This window comes from Erythranthe guttata, chromosome 3 (genome assembly GCF_056151865.1).
Source record: "Erythranthe guttata isolate IM_541 chromosome 3, IM_541, whole genome shotgun sequence".
In the NCBI taxonomy this organism is placed as follows: Eukaryota; Viridiplantae; Streptophyta; class Magnoliopsida; order Lamiales; family Phrymaceae; genus Erythranthe; species Erythranthe guttata.
Genome location: NC_142535.1, coordinates 2,075,534 through 2,090,442, shown reverse-complemented (window position 1 = coordinate 2,090,442; position 14,909 = coordinate 2,075,534). Strand labels below are relative to the sequence as shown.

Below are 14,909 nucleotides of genomic sequence, written 5' to 3'. Positions count from 1 at the left end.
AATATTTTATTATAGTTTAATATCTGGAGAGCTGATTTTTATTTTTGGGCAAATATTTGGAGAACTGTTTTAGGGAGAAACAAAATATACCCATTCGAGCAATTTAATTTCATTTAAGAGTGTGATAAAAGTGGAATCTATTTTTATAGAGTTAAAGTTGATGAAAATAAGTATGTGGCACGTGAAGTGAAGCCCACTGTTTGGAGATATATTTTTACAAAAAGAAAATAAAAAATAACAAATTATAACACATGCATTGGAAGAGATTCAAACTCTAAGCCAAGCCAATATCCCACTAGAATGAATGTATTAAAAGATTTCCAATCTGTATGTAATGTAAACAAACTTACACCAAATTGCATCATACATACATTATACATACACAACAATAAACCTTAAAAGATTCACACACACATAATTACTGTAAAAACAAACAGGATTCCTTGACATATGCAGCGCTATCCATTTGATTTTTTTTTTCTTCTCGTTCTTTGCTCCTTGATTTGGACATCGAACGCTCTTCTCGATTTTGACTTTCGATAATTCATCCACAATCATATCACCCCACAAGAACAAAACAATGAATCTTGTATATGCAACCACGTGTAATGCAAACATACGGCGAAGCAGAAAAAGAAAATAAAAAAAGAATTTTTTCGAAGCAGCAGATTATTGACGGAATATGCTATAAGATGGAGCAACAGCATCCCCCTTTCGTCTTGGAATTATCTTGCAATTTATCTGCGACAATATTGCATTTTCAAAATTAATAAATAAACTCCCGCGTATATAGATTCGTAACTAAGAGAATTTCTGAAATATCTAAGACCTTTCGAAATGTAATGTTGAAGGGTGTAAATCTAAAAAAAGCAAGGGTAAATTAAAGCCACCCGTAGGTAAGGTCAAATTACGAAAAAACCCCTCGTGTTTTGGTAATTACAACCACCCCTCAACTGTGTATTGATTTGCCTTCAATTTATTGGTTTGTTTTTATGGGTAACTTATGGCCAACCCTTGAGGTAAGGTCAAATTCCGAAATATTAGAAATGTAATGCTGAAGGGTGTAAATCAGATAAAAAAAACAAGGGTAAATCACAGCCACCCCTGAGGTAAGGTCAGATTATGAGAAAACCCCTCCTATTCGGGTAATTACAACCAACCTTCAACTATGTATTGTCTTACGAAAAAACCCCCTCCTTCAGTAGGTAAATTTGACACCGTATGGGGTTATCAAACATGGTATTCAAACCATTAACCACTATTTATACACCAAAAAATAGAAATTTTTAACTCCAATGGGGTTATCAAATTAGGGTTCTATTTTGATAATTCAACTTTTAGGATGTAAAAATACTTGCTGGAAATTGAGTTATCAGAAGTGTAACTATCTAAACATCCAATCAAAAGTGGACACGAGGCAATTACAAATAAAATCACCCATAAACTTCCAAGTGATAATTAATTTGATAACCAGGGTTGGAGTAGATGAATTTTAAACAATAGTAAAATATTAACTCAAATATCAAATAATATTTGATAATTCAATTTTGGTATTTAGCATTGGAGTTGCTCTAAAGGGTGGATGTGTAAGACAATACATAGTTGAGGTCGTGGTTGTAATTATCAAAACAATAAGGTTTTTTTCGTAATTTGACCTTACCTCAAGGAGTTGGCCGTGATTTACCCAAAAAAAAAACCCCAATAAATTGAAGGCGAGGGATAATAATATTTCCAAAGATGAGACCAAATATTAAGGAAGATTCAATTGTTAATTTACAAATTATTTTGATTAGCCAAGATAAGCTTATGCAATCTTGCAAGATGCCAATTGTATAATTTGAAGATAAGTAAGAGCTCATTTTTCCATAATTGCGGGACACCCCAACAAGTTAGAGTTTATTGCATTTAGTACCCCTCTGTTACATCAAATTGTTAAAAATCTCCCATATTAGTTTATTATCAAAACCCCCCCTTAAATTGTATTCTTTTTAAGCACACAACTCAGTGACACGAGGGGTTTGTTAACAGTTAGAAAAAAATACAGGAGGTGCCGAATGCAATAAACCCCAGCAAGTTATTTCACTAACCAACCATCAAATAATAAGAGCTAATTAATTTAATTTATCACGAATTATCTTACCAACCAAACGAGACCATAATAAATTAAACAGTACTGCAGTTCAAGATTTCTCGGGTTTACCACTATTTTTGTCGGGAACCGGAGGACGAACAACGACAAGCATTGTGATAACACCTCCAGGAATTTCACTGAGAGGGAGTCTCGATTCAGCCACTGTTTTGTTATTTTCAAGAATCCTTCCGGCATTTATCAATTTTATATCGTTTATCGATTTTGGCCCGTTTTCTTTCTCTGCAATCAATATAGGAACAACAAAAAAAATCTCCATCAGAATATGTAGAAAAGATTGTAGGATAATAACATAATTGAAAAGAGAGAATTCAAGCAAGATAACATATCGTCTTAGGCCTCGCTTGGTTGCCAGAATAGGATTAGTCAAGATAAGATAATGTGTAATAAAAAAAGCTCCCTAGAAGGCTACATAAACCATGATAATATAATCTTTTACGGGTTGACCCGAAAAGTTATTGAGTAATACCAAACATCAAGCAAAGTTCAATTATTCAGTTAATCATCGCTAATTTGCCTAACCAAACGAGGCCTACGTAGATTAAAGAGCATTGTTATCCAAGTAATAGTTTTGTTTGCATTTGAAAGGATAGAAAAAAACTTATAATCTAAAAATAGCCGTAAATTCTGAACAATTGACTGATTGGTTCACGAAAATAATAGATAACGAACAACAATAAATAAGCAAAACGAAACCGTCTGAAAACTACACGACAGATTTTAAACTCATCACAACTAAAAGAAGTGAGCACACAATGAAACTAATATTGAGTGCTTAAAAAAAAAAACAATCACAAACAAGTCGATTTCTTTTTTTTTTTTTGAAGAACGAAACTCGATGAGGGTTGTGCGGTTGGGCTAGATCAAAAATCAATGAGTACATAAAGAGTTTCTGCGTCTATTGCTATATAATAAAACTATTGCATAACATACACAAATTAATCAAAAAATCAACATAAACACAAGAAATATATAATACATCAAAAAAAAAAAAAAAAAAAATGGAATCATCATAACCTTTGGGCCATTGTGCAATAATTTTTTCCTTAAGAGAAGAAACAGTTGCACTAGAATTATACTTGCTTGGTCCAATATCACTACCATCTGCAAGCCTGAATTTCAGTTCAACCAATTCATCCGTAGCCATATCGAAAAATTCTCGATATTTGTATATAGAATATATACTACAATCTATAAATTATAACACCTCACAATTCTTGAAAAACCCCACAAATCAAAACCACGAAAAAAACTTCGAAAAGTCACCTTAAAAATTCAATAAGTAAGACCATATATACATAAAGATCCCAGATCAAGAACCTAGAAAAAAAAACATCATTTGACCGGTGATTGAGAAATCAAGAAACACCCACTTAAAATTAAACCAAAAAAAGGGAATATTCTTTCTCAGCTGCAAATATCTCCAAGAACCCAGATCAAAAACTGGCAAAGATTTCAACTTTGATGGGTTTTTTTTGGATTTTGAAGATTCGGGCAGAAATTATTAAGGTTGGTAGTTTATTACAGAAGGGGTTTTGACAAACTGAAAGGGGCGGTGGTAATAAATGAATTATTAATTTTTGTTTGGAGATAGAGAAATAAATTAATCATTAAAAATGGAAATGAGAAGAGGTCGGAGTGAGATTCTTTTACCTGAATCTGGTTGGAGAATTCATTAATGGTTTTGATTGAGACATGTTTTACTGTTTCTCGTAGAACAATTCGAGGTTTGGAGCTGGAGAAATTTGACTCGGAAAATTGCATTGACACCCTTGTATTTTTGTGTATTTGCAGTTTAGTCAAAATGTTCGGACAAGTTTAGCATATGTATATATATCTCTTGTTGAAATGATTTGAGAGTAAAACTTCAAACAAAATGCTAGGATACATGGGTGTTCACTCGGTAATACCCGTACCTGAATTTTGGTAAACTGAAATTTCGGTATTTCGAAAATTTGTACTAATTACCGAACCAACTATTTGGTTCAATACGGTTATTAACCGAATTAATTCGGTGTTTTTGGTTTGGTACCGGTAAAACTGAAAATATATTAACATTTTAAAAAAATGTAAAAAAAATATTTAAAAAAGATAACCGATTTGAGGCGTGCTTGCTTGATTGATTTTTTCTGCCGTCTAGAACTAGTATTTCCGCTGTTAATTCCAGTGGGGACAACTGCGGTGATATACACCTTAGATAATGTCAAATTGTGAAAAATATTCTCTCCCGTTTGAGTGGTTACAACTACCCCTCAACTATTAATGTTTTTATATGTTAAACCCTTGCGGTGTTAAATTTACTGGAATATTCTAAATTATGTGGAATATTCTCTAATTTATATTCGTTTTATCCAATTCGAGCTTCACATTTTGAAACAAGATGATCATAAGATATGTCTCTTGGCTTGTAATTATTAGATTGTGGTGCACTTTTGCACAAAATGAGTACAAATTAGAGAACATTCCACGAAATCTGGAACATTATGTTGAATTTGACACTATAAGGGTAGACGTATAAGAAGATTCATAGTTGAGGGGTATAGTTGTAATTACCCTAACATGAGATTTTTTTTTATAATTTAGTATTACCTCAGAGTTGTCCGTAATTTGCCTAATAAATGATTTTAGAGCGAAACTTCAAAAAATTGCTAGGAACAAGAGTGTCAGCGTGTGTGTAATTTAATATAGTTCGAAATATATTAAGTTTTAGGGTAAATTACAACCACCCGTGAGGTAAGGTTAATTTACAAAAAAAACTCCTCTTGTTTGATTAATTACATCTACCCCTCAACTATGATTTTTTCTTACACCTTCACCCTTATGGTATCAAATTCAACATAATCATCTAGATTTTGTGGAATGTGCTCTAGTTTGTACTCGTTTTGTGTAATAATACAGTTTCTGATGCACCACAATTTGATATATACAAGCCAAAAAACACATATTATGATCATCTTGCTTCAAAATGTGGAGTTCAAATAGGATAAAACGGGTACAAAAGTGATAATATTCCACATAATCTCGAAGATTCCACTAAATTTGAAACCGCAAAGGTGGATGTGTAGAAAACTTATAGTTGAGGTTGATTTTAATTATCCAAACAGAAGGGGGGTTTTCGTAATTTGACCATACCTCAGAGATGGTTGTAATTTACCCTAAGTTTTAAATATGTTACTATATAAAAGTCTGGGTCAAGTTCTGCGCAAAGTATAAATTTACTAAAAGGCGAATCCCTCGCCCCAAGGGCCCCCATCCTTTGGCCCGACAAGGATTGATGGATGATGTAAATCATGGTAACTCAACGGCCCGTTAAGGTAGCGGACCCGGACCTGGTGCCCACAAGGAACCAACCCTCATTTGGAGTTGAAATTCCCACATTGCGGCTGCCAGAATTCGATCCTAGGACCTTGCACTAACTTACCACCTCCAGAACCAGTTGAGTTTAAATTTACTAGTTAGCATTATATGATGTTTTAGTATATTTTATATAATATAACAAATTGATTTTAAACAAGTTATAAATCTTACTAATTTTCAAACACAATTGACTTTGTCAAGGAAAATGTTTGGTATGTAATGCATAGAATTTTTCTATTTTTGTATTATATAAGTGCGATAAACCGAGTTGAAAAGTTTCATGATTAATTAGTTGAAATATTTAAACACTTTAGAGTGTAGTTAGTTTAAAAATAAATAAATGAATAAATAAATAAATAGCTTCATGTATAACATAAATAAAAATAGTGAAAATTGGCTCAAACACCCCTTATTCTGGACTTATATAGGTGGAGATCCTAACTGTTAGATGAATATAAGTCTAGGTCCTTTGACAAAATAAAATAATATAAATAAAATAAAATAATTAGTACATTGACATATATTACTCTCCCTCTCTCTCCAATCTCACGTCTCTTTCTTCCCTTATATCTAATCTCTCATCTCTCTCTATCTCGTGCCTCCATCCTATCTCTCTTCCCTTATATTTTTTTTTTCGATAAGCATCTTTTCGAATAAAAATTCTGATCAATTTCTTACTCTCTTCTCTTTCTCTATTCCGATTTTTTTCTTTCCTTTTGAATCCTGCCATAGGTAGAACCTTCAACAAACTATAAACAATTATTTTTCGTTTGTTTTTTGATTGTGGTACATGTTGCTTGTGTTCGTTTGCTATTTTGGAGACCTTATTTGTTGTTCGTATTTAATTTTTACTTCTTCAGTTGTTACGATGGAAGGCAATTCAGGAGATTCTCGCCCCGATCTTGGGTGGTGGGTCTACGGCAACTGATCCACGAGATTTTGATGCAACTCTTCACCGGCGTTCGGAATCCACCTTCTGCTTCATCCCCAACAATATCTCCGTCTCGGTCCCTACTATCCTCGCCGAGAGCTTTGACTGGTTGCACTCAATTGATTGGGTTCATTACGGCGGCGGCGACTCTAGGATTTGTGACGGAGTTAGTACTGGCGCCTGGTGGCAAGGGATTTGGGGTGAGTACCTCAGTTTTTTTTTTCCTTAGTTGTTTTCATTTTGCATTTTGCAATTTCATGTTACATATCGTTTCTCGTTTTGAATTTTTTCTTCAGTTTGATGTTTGTATTTGGAGAAGTCATAGGTAATCATTTTTTTTGTAACTCAATAATGCAAATTCCGGCGACACGGAGGCGGTGTCGTTTTTAGGGTATGAGTTTGTAAAATAAATAGTATTTTTTTTTTACTAGTTTTTTTTTTTTTTTTTTTTAAATATTTGCAAGAGAGATGTCTGGGAATTTATTTTGATAGAGAGGTTTTTAGGGGATTTGATTTGATTTGATTAAGGGTATTTTTGACAGAATAAATATTATTAATTTATTAAAATGTGAAGATTTTGACTTGGATTTATACACATAAATTATAATATAGAGGGACCTATAGCAAATTGCCCCATAAAAATATTCATATTAACTGGCTTAATTCCACTTTGCACACATGAATAAACTTAACAGTACTTTCTGCCCTCAAAATATAATAAATCATTTACAATACACAATTGCATTGAATATTTTAAACTAGGTCCCCAAGGGATGTCTAGCGGTTAGAGCAAGTAAGTTTGCGTCCATTGACTCAAGTTCGAATTCCTTTGCTAACAGTCGCTAAGTCGAGCTTCTTGTCACACATGGTTTGCCTAGTTTAGTTTATGTCTCTTTTATGATTCGCAAGTTGATATACAAAAGTGCCGGTTTACCTAGTGTTCATGGCACCTATATGGTTGGCTGCGAGTTCCTTCATTAAAATAAAAATTTAATGAGAACAATTTCGTATTTTGTTGGTTTTTGTTTTTCATTTCATGGGTGCAAAAAAAATTATTTTCTTATACTGGGTATGCATGATATTAAAAAAAATTAAATGATTTTTTATTTGACACTTGGCATTCTATAAAAATATCACTAAAAATTATATAGATATTAGCTTTAAATAATTATTCTGGGTATCCATGATATACTGTGTTTCTAGCGTGTAAAATACATTTATTTTTTCAGGGTGTAAAATGTCAGAAAACTATATTTCAAGGGTGCAAAGAGGGATTAAGTCAATATTAAATTACCTTCATCAGCCTTAAAAAATCACTTTTGGTGCATTATACACGATTTATTTTATTTCAAGGATGTAAACTGTTATTAGTTTTTTAAGAGTGCAAATGCCACAAAACTATTTTCAGGGGTGCAAAGAATAATTAAGCCCACATTAATTATAAGTTCCCCATTTTTTTCTCAACACAATAGGAGAAGCTCCAAGCCTCCAACAGAACAACATCATCTAATCTAAACTTATGGATATATGTTGAACTATAATAGTTTTACAATGCTCAAAAAATTTCACGTTAAAAATAAGGACAGATTACAACAATCACCGAGGTGAAGTCTAATACTGAAAATCTTCCTCATGTTTGTGTAATTACGAAAATTCATCTCTAACTAACCAGTGTTTGACCGTTTACATTCACATAAAATATTTGTTGTCTGTTTCACCCTTCTGTTATAAAAATTTGAAAAATAGAGGGTAAATTACTAGAAATCCCCTGAGGTATACCAAACCCCCCAAGATATGTTGCCGTCTTACACAACCCCCTACGATGTCAGTTTTGACGAAAAAGTTTATATCTTGACAATACCCTAATAACCCTCGGAAGAATGAAGTAAAAACGATGACTTCTCTGATCGTATTGGGTTGCTATTTTTCTTTTAATGATTTACTGATATTGAATATAGATTCTTTTGCACTTCATTTGATTAAAATTGATTACTAAAAAATAATTAAAATATTTGTAACCTAAAATAAAAAAATACAAGAACATTTCCAAACTATGTAAAATCAATTTTATTGAATAAAAATTTATAAAATATAAACATAAAGAAATACAAAACTAATAAAAAGTTTTAATGTTCCAAGATATATTTAGTTCATTTTGGTATATGTTTTCTATTTTTTATAATTGTAAGTTGAAGAAATACATTATAGTTCTATAATTATAAATAACCACGACTTTTTAAATATATTACAATTTACCCTCTAAATAAATACTATGCTTACAGTTACCCCCAAGGGCAAAGATGACATTTTCAGAGCAATATTCAATGGAATCAAAAAGATTTCGTTAGAAGTAACACCGTAGAAGGACTTTTAGACGACAACATATCTCAAAGAAATTTTCGCAACCATGCAAACATGAGAGAATTTTCGAAATTAGACCTTACCTAGTGGGGTTTCTCGAAATTTGCCCTAAAAACAATTTTGACATAACATTGATAATGACAAATGTAATAATAGAATTAACATGAAATTATAGTTAATCCTAATTTTTCATTACTTCATATTAAAGTCATTTCAGATCGATCATTGCCTAAATCAAATCGTTCCATCCAAATTGAGCCTAACACAGTACTAAACAAAAAAGAGCTAGAGAACTACCAACCAATCAATACATTCGACAAAAAAAAAATGATCATTTTACAAACATTATAATATTTGAAGTTGACATAATTGCACACGTACATGTCACACATGGACCTGGTCACAAATGGGTGTCACGTTATAATTATTGAAAGGCCACTACATGAATTTATTTTATTTTCCATTCAGATAGAAATAATTATTATAGAGCCCACATAGACTTTATTTTCAATTTTGATTTCTTTGTTCTTTTTTTTGGATTTTTATGTGTTATCAATATATTCCGGTGTCTTATAGACTATCCATGTTTCTAATACTGAAATGTTAAATGTTATTTTAATTTTACTAATATTGGTTTGACTTTGAACGTAATTTTGAAACTCTTATTAATGAACCAGACATTTTCTTGTGGCAATAATGTGTCACGGAATAATGTGTGGATCTTACTTTCAAGACAAAGATCATTGATGGTTGGAGGGTTAGTATGGAAAGCATTTTTAGAATTTATTTGGTCAACTTTCTATTCGGAAAATTACAGTTTACATTCCTCATGTTTGCACCGATTTCATATTTGGTCTCCATGTTCACAAAAAAAACACATTTGGTCCCTCATGTTACAATAATTTAACACTTTTGGTCATTTCCGTTAATTTACCGTTAATTAGTCATTTAGTGCATTGATGGGCACAAGCTTGATTCCGTTAGTACTAACGGAAATCGACAAAAAAAACTAAAAAGTGTTGAATTTTTGAAATATGAGGGACCAAATGTATTTTTTATGAACATTGAGAACCTAATGTGAAATCAGCGCAAACTTGAAGGATGAAAACTGTATTTTCCCCCATGCTATTCGTTATGCTAATGAGACGTTGAGACATCTTTTATATATATATATATATATATATATATATATATATATATATATATATATATATATATATATATATATATATATATAAATGCAACCCTAAAAACCCTAATGGTATTTATGTAATTATTTATTTTTAATATTTTTTCTCTACTAATTTCTAACTATAATTTTTAATAATTATCAAAATTAAAACTAAATTGTGAAGAATCCTACCCTAATGATACTTCTGTAATTATTTATTTTTAATATTTTTTTCTCTACTAATTTTCTAACTGTAATTTTCAACAGTTATCAATCATCTATTTTTCATCAATAAAGATAGAAATTCAATTTGTTAAATCTTAATATATATATATATAGTTGGATTATAAATCTTAATATATATGTTAGATTTAAGAAAACTAATGTTATATAAAATATGAATAATACTATATTATTAAATTTTACTATGTTTTCTTTTTGAATTATTAAATTTTACTATGTCAGTGTACTATATTTTCTTATTATGTATTAAATTAATTATTTTTTTCACTTTTGATATAATATCCCGTGCATTGCACGGGGAAAAAATGCTAGTGTATATAACAATTACATTCAATAATAATAAATTAAACTTGGGTAAAAACAGTTGACTTTGATCAAACTAGGATACAACCGATTCTAATATGTAGATAACAAAGTACTTCCTCCGTTCTTTTATAATTGTCGTTTTTAGCTTATACACAAGGATTAAGGATCTCAATAAATGTTGCTTAATTTTAGAAAAATATATGTTCTTATACTAAAATGACCTTGCCTATAATTAATGTGAGAGAGTGTTGGAGATAGTTACACAATTAATGCAGTATTGGAAATGTAAAGTGACAGATAATATGAAACAAAAAATAATTTTATAAATGGACAGTTATTGTGAAACAGAGGAAGTAATATATTCTTCAATAAAGGGAAGAATTCCAATTCGGAATACTTTTCGAATTACGCGGGTGAGATGCAGTCGCGCCCCATATCATATTTCCACCAGCAATTATTTGAGCCCTGAGTGACATAAATACAATCTTTCATGCTATCATTTTGTATTGAATTCACATAAATACGATTCAAGAACAGTGTCTTGCCTTGAATCCTTGAAACCTTAATCCACTTAAGATCGGGAAAACAAAGACGAAAAACCTCGACTTTGTCCACCTCTCTAGTTGTTTTTTGATTTATTAAGAAAATCAACAATATTTCACCATTCAAATCAAGTAAATAATCCTTGAAAAACCTCGAATTTACCGATGGAACACCTCTGGTCGAGCTCATGGCCGTGATTGTGAGACGTGAGTCGATTTCTTGCATAATTGCAAGAGCCCCCTGCAAACTTAACGCAAAAACTACGCCTTCAAATTTAATGATGCTAGTGAATTTCATGCATTTTCTCTTGACATCAAAAGGGTCAACTGTGTTGCACTCGTATTTGGTCAAACTATACTCATACCTGGTCGACCCTATTTTGTCTTTGACTTGATTCATACGGTATAGCATGAGGGTCGGGCCAGAAACATCACTCAACTCCAAACGAGGAGCACTAGGGTTTATATGATATGGAACTAACGCAACACATCTACCCGGGACAAAATTTATTGGAGAAAATTTAGATGGAATTTTGGCGTTTCTTGACGGAAGGATGCGACTAGTAGAAATGTCGATAACCAATTCTTGGAGGTGGTGATTAGCTACGGATGGATTGTAGGGTGAGTCGGCTAACTGGTGAAGTTGAGGCCATAATAATCGGAGTTTATCTCCATTGGCTTTGCATCGGCTTGTCTCACGTAGCCACGACTTGGTACAACCCAAATTGGTCACGTGATGCGGAGATGGCGAATTCCGGGGGGGTAGTCTGGTCATTTTTTCATGCCTTTTGACAATGGGTTCTTTTTTGGTGGATAATTTTCTCATAGTTTTCTTTTTTTTCACTAATGAAAAGTAAATGAATGTTGATATGATGTGAGGAAGATTATGTGTGGTATTGTATTATGTATAACTTAACAAGCCTTGGTCTCCAAGTTGGACAAGTTATAATATATTGCAATTTGCAAGTGCACTAGTGTATTATTATATGGACAATGTATTTAACAATGATACTTGGGGCTTACTTCAAAATATTCTGGTCTATTTGTACAATTTTTTCGCCCTTTGTATTGATATTATGCTTTAATTTAAATGCTGATCTTGTGATACACTTGCTGTATATACAACTGGGGATTGTTTTTTACATGAAAAGACAAAAATACTCTTTAATTTTCTTTTTGAAATAACGCCACAAAATAAAGTTTTCAACATTTTTACTTCAGTCCCTTCAACTTTCAGAAAAAAAACACTAATCTTCCTTAAGTTAGGGGACTGAATTATAAATTTTCCACATATAGGCTTGATATGCCTAATTGGCCCAACCCAATGGGCCTACAAATTATTTACCTACTGGGCCACGAGCCCAATATCGAAGACCACTATTACTGAGGCCCAATTACCTTCAAGCAAGGTTTGAGCCCAACAATCTCATTTAAGCTATAAATACACATTTGAACTCATTCCATAAGGTACGTCCTATTAACTGAGCAATACTACAATACGTATTCTCTGGACTAATTCTATGATCAGCACGTCTGACTTGAGCGTCGGAGGGGTTTCCGCCGGATCAACCCCCGGCGTAGTTCACATGTGTAGACGAATCTGGCAGCGCGATTTGGTGAAGCGAGGTGAAATCGGCCCACGCGCGCGGGGGTAAAAAAACCTTCTCCTCGGGGCGCGCGGGGGTAAAAAAAAAAAAGAATCTGGCAGCGCGTAGACGACACGCGCGCGTGGGGAGCCGCCATCTCGTCTAGCGGGCGCGGTAAGTAAAAAAAAAAAAGAAAAAAAAAAGGAAAGAAAAAGAAAAATAATAAATAATTCAAAAAGTGGAGAGTAGATGGTGTTTGGCAGTAAAGCTGCGCCCAACATCACATCATTCCCTCCATTTATGACTTTGCGTCACCTCTCATCACACCTGGCGCGCCTCCCTTCACCTCGTCAAATCGTGCGCGCCTTCCCAATACGTTAATTCGCGCGCGCGTCACCTCCACTCATCTAATTCCGAGCAAATTTTATTGTTGTCCACAAAATTGCGCGTATATTTTGACGCGCTTCACCAAATTGCTCGCGAATTTTAGCACGCTCCACCAAATCGTGGGCCGATTTCACCTCGCTTCACCAAATCGCGCAAGAATTTCGACGCGCTCTACCAAATTGTGTGCGCTCTCAAGTAAAAATAATTATTTCTCCACGCCACACTAACAGTTAGTGGAACACTACAACACCGACCTACTCTCGACACGATCCGGTATCCTTTTCGACTTAGCTCCCACATCGAATCGAGAGTGGGGGGCTTGCAAGACTCCCACGAGGAGATAACTCGTTCGGTCATATAACCCATTGCGAGACAACTCCCTAGAGGAGCTAACTCCCTCGGGTCTACGAAACCACAGCGAGATAACTCCCACGAGTAGCCAACTCGTTTGGTACTATAACCCGCAGCGAAGTAACTCCCACGAGGAGCCAACTCCCTCGGGTCTACAAAACCACAGCGAGATAACTCTCACGAGGAGACCGCTCGCTCTGTCCTACAACCCGTTGCGAGGCAACTCCCATGAGGAGACCACTCGCTCCGTCCCACAACCCGCAGCGAGCCAACTCCCACGAGGAGCCAACTCCCTCGGGTCTACAAAACCACAGCGAGATAACTCCCACGAGGAGCCAACTCGCTTGGTACTACAACCCGCAGCGAGTCGACTCCCACGAGGAGCCAACTCCCTCGGGTCTACAAAACCACAGCGAGATAACTCCCACGAGGAGACCACTCGCTCTGTCCTACAACCCGTTGCGAGGCAACTCCCACGAGGAACTACCTCGCTCGGTAATAAGACTCGATGCGAGATAACTCCAACAAGGAGACAACTCTCACAGAGCGACCTGAATCCGCATGCTCCCCAGTCGCGCGTCCAATGCTCCTACAACTTCGCTGCGAGACAACTCCCATGAGGAGACAACTCGCCCGAAATTCACTATATAATCGCAAGCTCAAGTTAGCACGATTACAACCCTAGAAACACTTAGAGATATTATGAGAATCTATATAGCCTGGCCAGCTTGATTACTCAAATTTATCTACTTGTTTTCGATGGGTCCTTCATTAAAACGTGGCCACGGTCCAAACATACTTACGACCCACGAGGTCTAACAAGGGGCACGATCCCCATAAAAAAAATCTTGAGAGCCTGATCCCCTCTTCAAGTACATCACGCACAAGGCTATATGTAAACACAAGCAACGCGTCAAAACATTGACAATGTGGATAAATAACAACTCCCACGAGGAGAATACTAGCTCCGTGCTACTTCATTATCGCGAGACAACTCCCACGAGGAGATAACTCGATCAATTCTATTACCCCAGAGACAACTCCCACGAGGAGATTAATTGATCCGTGCTACTACATTATCGCGAGACAACTCCCACGAGGAGATAACTCGATCAATTCTATTACCCCAGAGACAACTCCCACGAGGAGATTAATTGATCCGTGCTACTACATTATCGTGAGACAACTCCCACGAGGAGATAACTCGATCAACACTATTACCCCGCGACGAGACAACTCCCACAAGGAGATAATTCGCTACTACATCGTCGCGGGACAAAACCGACGACTCAATTAACTTACATCGCGACAACTTGGTCGCGCTATGCACCAATGCGCATTCACGCCCCTCCGACACACGCTCCAACGCGTTATCGCACATCATCGACTACTATAATTTTTACTCTCGACACGATATGTCATACAACATGGCCCCCACATCGACTCGAGAGTGGGGGGCTTAATGATATGCCTAATTGGCCCAACCCAATGGGCCTACAAATTATTTACCTACTGGGCCACGAGC

General features: G+C 34.8%; 1 protein-coding gene across 1 annotated transcript; it reads right to left on the bottom strand.

The window, feature by feature from the left end:
* Positions 1 to 275: 275 nt before the first annotated feature.
* MUB6 (membrane-anchored ubiquitin-fold protein 6 precursor) lies at positions 276 to 3,863 on the bottom strand. The gene is made up of 3 exons (XM_012974386.2): positions 3,167 to 3,863; positions 2,201 to 2,371; positions 276 to 741 (listed from the first exon to the last, which is right to left on the bottom strand). Exons 1-3 carry the CDS (start codon positions 3,294 to 3,296, stop codon positions 686 to 688), a joined length of 357 nt encoding a protein of 118 aa, XP_012829840.1. The 5' UTR covers positions 3,297 to 3,863; the 3' UTR covers positions 276 to 685.
* Positions 3,864 to 14,909: the final 11,046 nt, after the last annotated feature.